General features: G+C 40.5%; 1 protein-coding gene across 1 annotated transcript; it reads left to right on the top strand.

The window, feature by feature from the left end:
• The first annotated feature begins 1,814 nt into the window (after positions 1-1,814).
• On the top strand, positions 1,815-7,256 carry LOC307022437 (E3 SUMO-protein ligase KIAA1586-like). The gene is made up of 2 exons (XM_079655252.1): positions 1,815-1,915; positions 3,970-7,256. Exon 2 carries the CDS (start codon positions 4,307-4,309, stop codon positions 6,125-6,127), a length of 1,821 nt encoding a protein of 606 aa, XP_079511378.1. The 5' UTR covers positions 1,815-1,915; positions 3,970-4,306; the 3' UTR covers positions 6,128-7,256.
• The last annotated feature ends 527 nt before the right edge of the window (positions 7,257-7,783 follow it).

Genomic DNA, 7,783 nt, shown 5'->3' with positions numbered 1-7,783 from the left:
TACGTTAAGAAGAGGGGTAATCTTCCCCTATCAGGGTCTTATTCAAACAGTTGAGATAAATCGTTGCACTAACAAAAGTTTTATTTGTATTTTTCATACCATACTGTTGATTTTCTATGGTTACCGTTAAAAGCCGAGGGCATGGCAATCTTATCACAAGCAATTCCGCCTGACAGCTGCGTGCCAAAAGGTCAATACACATTTCAAGCCAGAGGTAAATGCCATTTCAGTTGTATTTTGGGGGGTAGGTGTGATTTTTTACCCAATGGTTAACATTATTTGTTTTAATGGGACAGAAAAGAGGATTCATGGACACTTATGATATTTAGCTAAAGCACAATGGTAAAATGTTTTGCTATTGTCACGATCTGTCTGTTTTGTGTTTTGTCTTGTCTTTTTCTGTCTTTGGTTTCATGTTTTATTTTGAAAAGTCTTCACCTCCTGTCTTGCCTGTAGCTTTCTGTCTGTTTCCCCTCCTACCTAATTACCCGATTGTGTTCACCTGGTGCCCCTGTGTTTTCTCCTCCCTCCTCACCTGTGTCTGGTTTGTGTGATTAGTCTTGTGTGTATTTAAATTCTGGTTTTTCTGTCTGTCATTGTTGGTTCATTGTTTGTCTTTGACTGTGTTCTCGTGTTAGTGTTCTGTTTGTGCGTCTAGACCTTGAAATAAAGGTATTCTTTCAGTTTATTCTGCCTTTGGGTCCTGCCTGCTTCACTCAACCGTAACAGCTATGTTGTGCTTTCATCAGATAAGCCAACAAAAATCCTAAATGTGAGTTTGGGATGGTTTTGTTTTGTACATGCGAGCCACAGTATTGCATAAAGGACATTTTCGACCTGCGATCAAAAGTCTATGGATCTCCACAATTAATCCTAAAAGGGTGTGTGTTTAATGGGAATCATTTTTTAAATGTACCAGATGTCATGGCAATGCATTTAGACATTTGAGATATAGTTGAATATGAGAATTGGCAGACCAACATTCCCATAGAGCCACGCTGCAAACATGGCTAAAAAAAAAGACAAGTTGCTGTAAAAATACTCTAAAACACACGAGGCATGTGCTAATGAACAGCAGTTGTTATTTATTTATTGGTATGAGTTACAGTGTCAACTTTTTTCTTACTTGTGACACAAGCTGTTATTTTGTTGTCAGGCTCCAACACAAACACGCGTGGTGAATTATTTCTACATTTGTACACACATTCCTGTTACCAGCTGCTTCTCATCCATTGCAGACACACACACACACACACACACACACACACACACACACACACACACACACACACACACACACACACACACACACACACACACAGTGGTGTAGTCCAGGGTATACGCAGGTATACGGCGTATACCCACTTATTTTTCAGACACCATGGCGTATACCCACTTCTCAATCACCGCTGGTGCGCATTATTTAGTAGTGGCTCAATGTCATTTCATAGTACTGTGAAGACTCATGACACAAACCTACTCTGCCTCATATTGGCTAACTCTATGCCTTCGCTGGTTAGATTGGTCAGGTTTTCAGCGCGAGAACTGATGAAAAACCAATCAGAGGCAGAGTAGGGCGGGTCTTAATAAGGGAAAAAAACTGCATATAGACAAATGTTAATTTACTTTCAACTATTTGCCATTACAAAAATTGTATGAACTGTTAAAATGAAGCGAGCCATTCAGACTAAAATTTCCTTTTACAATAAACGTCCTTGTTCACATTCCCTGTCAGCACTTGGAACTACATCGGCCAGCAGCTCAGCTACAGATAGTGAGGCTAGAACACCGGAGCTGTTAGCTGATAGCCCTGTTATCATCAGCCCTGACATCAGCCCAACACCTGCGCTCCCTCCGTCCCCCTCATCCGTTGAAGAGGATGCTGACAGGGAAGGAGATGAAGACGACAATAACGGTGGGTCTCACTTCTATATTTTAAGATTTTTGTAACAAATCGTAGCTAGGTAGTCATATATACTAACATAAAAGTAGTAATAGCATTATTTTCGTTAATAGTTGGTTTCAACTTTTACATTTAGTATTTCTGATTCTAGTGGCGCTAGTTAGCTATTATAGCTTCATGGCAATGAGCACAGCACACCTTAGTGAGACAGAAAGACATTTGGAAAATACATCCATTATTTGCTGCAATCCATATTTATTACTCTGAACTTTATTGTGTCCCTTATGCTAAGTGTCTGCCCCAACTTTATTTTCCCGACATTTACATTTATCTTGTACACAAAATCCATCCCCATACACCAGAGATAGCCTGAAGGCTTTTCAAGAGCATAGCTAGGTACCACGCAATCTGAAGAACGTTAGCGCTTAGCTAACGTTAGCTAACATAATGCTAAGATCATCGTGTGTTTGGTGACGTGTGTTAAAATGTGTTCTTTAATCTCGCGTCCAGGAGAGAAGCTTTAAAATGAGACTAAATGGAGTCTCTGAAAAGATTCAAATGGGATACTTTAATTAAAAAAGGCGCGGTAGTGTTACAGACAGACTATTGTTCCGTCAGACAAACAGCTGTGGTCCGGTTTTCCTGAGCAAGAAGAAGACCCCGGATCTCTCCTCCGGCGCTGCTATATATATCCTCTGCTGGCTCCTCCCCGCCAGCCGGCTCACCTCGTCTCCAATGTCCGTTATTGCATTTAAACAGAGGATAGGTTCTTTTCACATTCAATATATGCTTAACACGCCGTTTCTCCTCATATTCTCTTTCATCACTTTTCATTTAACACATTCTAAACGCTGTAATCAATACTCTAAACAATACTTCTCGGCTCGTTTGGTTGCCGGTCATTCCGGATGTTGTCACATGCTACTCGTCTGTAAACAATAATGTATTCAAATAAACTGTACCTTCATTTAATATTCAGCATGGTAATATCTCGACATCTATCGTTGTAGTGTTAAATCAGTAGGTTTCGGTTTTCACCACACCAAGTCATTTCGCTCCTCAATTCACCTCTTTAGGAAATCGTATATTAACCACATGCTACATGCTAACCGTAGATGAAGGATTTTCAGAATAAAAGCTTAACTGCTTGTGCACAAGAATTTCTGTTTTTTCAGTATAAAAGAGCGTTTGAACTGACGGTATGTTTAAGCTACATTATACCATCAAAACATTGATTTTAATTTCTAACACGTGACACAGCTATCTGCTTAATTGTAACATTAGCTGTGGCAACTGAAGATTAGTGTTTTGGATTGTCAGTGTTTTCCTGTCAAATGGAGATAAAAAATTAGCTAGCTAGCACTAGCAGCTACATAATTTGAGGTCAAATGTAGCTAGTGCTAATTTATAGGAGACTGCACAATCTGAGGGTAGATGTTGGCTGCCAGTGGTCTCTTCTAATTAAAGACAGCCATTTATCCCGCCGATCTACCTCTTTTAGGATTGAATAAAGTCTTATATCTGTGTTACTTTGGCGACTGTTGTTTCAGCCAACAGCTTAAAAATAGCAAGGGCATTTTGACCTTGTGCGACGCACAGCCAGATTCGGGCATAGCGACGCTACGTGGAATCCACGAATTTGGATACATTATGAAAACGGGTACTTTTATTTTGAAGGCAGGATGCGGTAGGAAGTAAAAGACTTATATGACGGTAAAAGTTTAAAAGTGCGTCTTCCTCACGAAAGGAAACGTGCTGTTGTTTACCAAGGACCTGGTTGAAAAGGGCACAAGGTTTGTCTGTGTTTAGGTCTAATTTGTGTGCAACATTGAGTCACGTCATAACGCCTTTTCTTAGAAGAGTTTTCACACTTTGTATTGACACAGCCATGGATAAAGCTACAGCTAGGCCCTGTGTAATTGACTATTTGACTATTTGGGGGCTAAAATGAAAAAATCTAATAATGCAGATTATGAAGGTGACGACTTTACACTTTTGAATAGGTTATGGTCATTGTTCCCCTTTTATAGCCTATAATTCAATCACTTTTGTTGTTCTTCCCTTAGACATCAATAATGACTGGCCTGACCTGTGGACTGTCAATCAAAAAGAGGATTTTAAATCCAAGAACCCCTGGTTGGGATCCAAAAACAAAAAACTTGGTAAGTTTAGGTATCTTGTTAGTTTAGGTAGCTTCTGAAACAGTGGACACACATTAATATTGTGTGCGTGTGTGTGTGTGTGTCCTTTTATGTATATGGGAAAAATAGACCATGCACACATACAGCTGTGGATACAGTAGTTACATTGTATGTTTATGCTTCACAGGATGTCGTAGTTTGTAGCAGTGTGAACTCCATTGGGATCAACAAGGAGCAAGGTGTATCACTCTCAAGAGAATGGATGAACTTTGAAATTCAAGGGTCTTCTCAGGGAAGTAGAGAAACAAGTCTGTCAGTCTTGAGAAATAAGATCAGGAAACATGCTTTGTCCAAGGCACACTCTCAGGCTGTGAAGGTGGCAGAACAACAAAAAGAATCGGCCATTGAGAATGCAGTGGAGGTTATGACTGAGTCCTACAAGAAGGAAACTGATGCTGTGTTCCGAACAGCCTACCATTTGGCCAAAAAGAACAGACCCTTTTCTGACCATGAGAGCCTCATTGAGCTGCAGGAACTGAATGGTGTTAAGATGGGCTCAATACTTCATTCACGTTACAGTGCAACACAAATCATACAACATGTTGCCAGTGAGATGCAGAGCAAAATTGTGAGTAACATAATAGCATCATCCACGAAGTTAGCTGTCCTTATTGACGAGGCCTCTTCTTTAAGTCACAAACCTGTCATGACAGTTTCTGTAAAAGCGTCAATTGAAGGAGCAAGCCCTGAGTTCATATTCCTTGATCTAGTTGAATTAGACAATCAGAGAGCAGATGGCATAGAACAGGCTTTACTCACCTGTTTAATGAAGGCTGGCTTTACAGAAGAGTGGCTTCTTGAAAACTGGGTAACATTTGTGTCTGATGGAGCCAGTGTCATGCTAGGAAAGAAGTCAGGAGTAGCAACCAGGTTGACCTCGAGATTCCCAAGGCTCTTTGTGTTGCACTGTATGAACCATAGGCTGGAACTAGCTGTGTCAAATGCTGTTGATGAGGTGACGGGTGTCAACCACTTTAAAATATTTATGCAGAAGCTATATTCACTTTATAGTATGTCGAACAAAAATGAGCGTGAACTCAAAGATGCAGCAGCTGAAGTAGGCTCACAACTTCTTCGCATTGGCAGAGTTTTAGATGTACGCTGGGTGGGCAGTAGCTTTCGTACTGTTCGTGCTGTGTGGACATCCCTGGGAGGTCTTGTGCAGCACTTTAAGAATGCGTCTTCCGATGAGATGAGGTCCACCAAAGAGAAACAAATGTACAGAGGTTTATTATACCGTCTTCAAAGTCCTGAATTTATCTGTGACCTTGGGCTCATGTATGACACTCTCCATGAACTAAGTGTCCTGTCACTGGAGCTTCAAGCTCATTCTATAACTCTCCTCAGAGCAGAGCATCTGCTGAAACGCTCAATCAGAGTGATACAGTCTTTCAAAGAGAGTCCAGGTGAAAAATACTGTGAGGCTTTAGAGGCAAAAGAGGCTGGGGAGTATCGCTCTATAGCTCTAGTAGGAAATGCAAAGCTGAAGTCAATCAATCCAGGCCAGTTCTTACAAAGCCTTGTGAACAATCTTGAGCAACGCTTGTCTTTCGAAGATGCGGTCATCAAGGACTTCAGCATCCTTGATCAGAGTAAATGGCCATCAAACCCCAGCATTCGCCATGGTGAAGACCAGGTTAAGCGACTGTGCAAGCGATTTCACTTGTGCACAGACCAAGCACTGAATGGGATGCGAGACCTACTGGAAGAGCCCAATAGTGAGCCCAAGGACCTAAAACCACTCATGAACTGTATGAAGACATTCCCTGTCAGCACAGCAGAGTGTGAGAGGAACTTTAGCCTTATGAACAATATAAGCTCAGACAAAAGGGCTGTACTACTGATCTCAAACATATCAAACTTGATGATGATTAATATCAACGGCCCCCCTACTTCTATGTTTGATCCTCAAAAGTATATGAGGACCTGGTTGAAGAGACACCGTGCTGCCACTTCTATGCGTTCAAGGCAATGCGGTGTGAAAACTCCTGCAGAAAGCAAGTCTGTCTGGAAAATACTGTAATATGAGCACTTACTTAGAAACCCAGCACTGGGTTGAGAGAGTCACTTTGGTTTTCATGGATATGTTGTAAAATGTATATATTTTTGTTCATTGTTAACTATAAATTGTTGTTTTGTAACATATCGTTTTGAATTTATTGTTGAATTATTTGAATGATGATATTCAATATTTGTGGTGATATTTATTTATATATATATACACTATATTGCCAAAAGTATTGGGTCACCTGCCTTGATGTGCATATGAACTTAAGTGACATCCCATTCTTAATCCATAGGGTTTCATATGACGTCGGTCCACCCTTTGCATCTATAACAGCTTCAACTCTTATGGGAAGGCTTTCCACCAGGTTTAGGAGTGTGTTTATGGAAATATTTGACCATTCTTCCAGAAGCGGCAACTGAAGTTGGATGAAGAGACTGGCTCTCAGGCTGTGCTCCTAATTCATCCCAAGGGTGTTCTATTGGTTTGAGGTCAGGACTCTGTGCAGGCCAGTCAAGTTCATCCACACCAAACTCTGTCATCCATGTCTTTATGGACCTTGCTTTGTGCACTGGTGCACGGTCATGTTGGAACATGAAGGGGCCATTCCCAAACTGTTTTCAAAGTTGGGAGTATGGAATTGTCCAAAATCTCTTGGTTAAATTACCTCACAAATGCGCTTCTGGAAGAATGGTCAAAAATTCCCATAAACACACTCCTAAACCTTGTGGAACGCTCTGCTTATTTATATAACAAATAATTCACTCATGAGAAGGAACGACAGATGTCCCGTAATGTAGTGGAGTAAAAGTAAGATATTTTACTTTGAAATGTAGTGGAGTAAAAGTAAGATATTTTACTTTGAAATGTAGTGGAGTAAAAGTAAAAAGTCCCCCAAAATGGAAATACTTAAGTAAAGTACAGATACTTCAAAAAAGTACTTAAGTACAGTAACGAATTACATTTACTTCGTTACTGTCCACCACTGTGTGTAAGTAATACTGAGTAACTATACTGGGTTAATATTTTTGGGGTGAACTAAATAGAGTATGTCACTATAAAACAGGGCGATAATCCTTTGCACTATGGGCTGCTTAAAAAAAATTGCAAAACTAAGAGTATACCCACTTCTCCAGGGACCACTACACCACTGCACACACACACACTGTGGGTGAGGTGGTGCGGTCTCCTTACAATCTGACGGTTGTCGGTTCGATCCCTTGCAGTCAACATGTTGAGCTCCCAATGGCATGCATAGCCAATGGTGTGTGTGTGAGGAGTGTGTGTGAGGGTTAGCTTCCTTGAGTAATGGAATATTATTATAATATTAATATCTTTGATGTAGGATAATACCAGCGTGAAAAACATGTCAGTTTTCATGGTGTGATATCGCCATTAGAGAGAATAATTTGATTGCAACATCGTCATTAATGAATTGATTATTAGGCGATATAGTCCTCTCACAGATTTACACACAATAAGAATACACACACACACACACACACACACACACACACACACACACACACACACACACACACACACGGGCGCGTTTTTGAAGTTGCAGACTCTTGCTTTCACCAAGGATACTGCTCATTACAAATCTAATGGCGTGTTCTAAGTAATTATCTTTACATGCACGAGCCAGATGAATTCCTTTTCATTTTTTATGAA

The sequence above is a fragment of the Notothenia rossii genome, assembly GCF_949606895.1.
Source record: "Notothenia rossii genome assembly, chromosome: 10".
Classification (NCBI taxonomy): Eukaryota; Metazoa; Chordata; class Actinopteri; order Perciformes; family Nototheniidae; genus Notothenia; species Notothenia rossii.
This window is presented reverse-complemented; position numbering and strand designations above follow the sequence as displayed.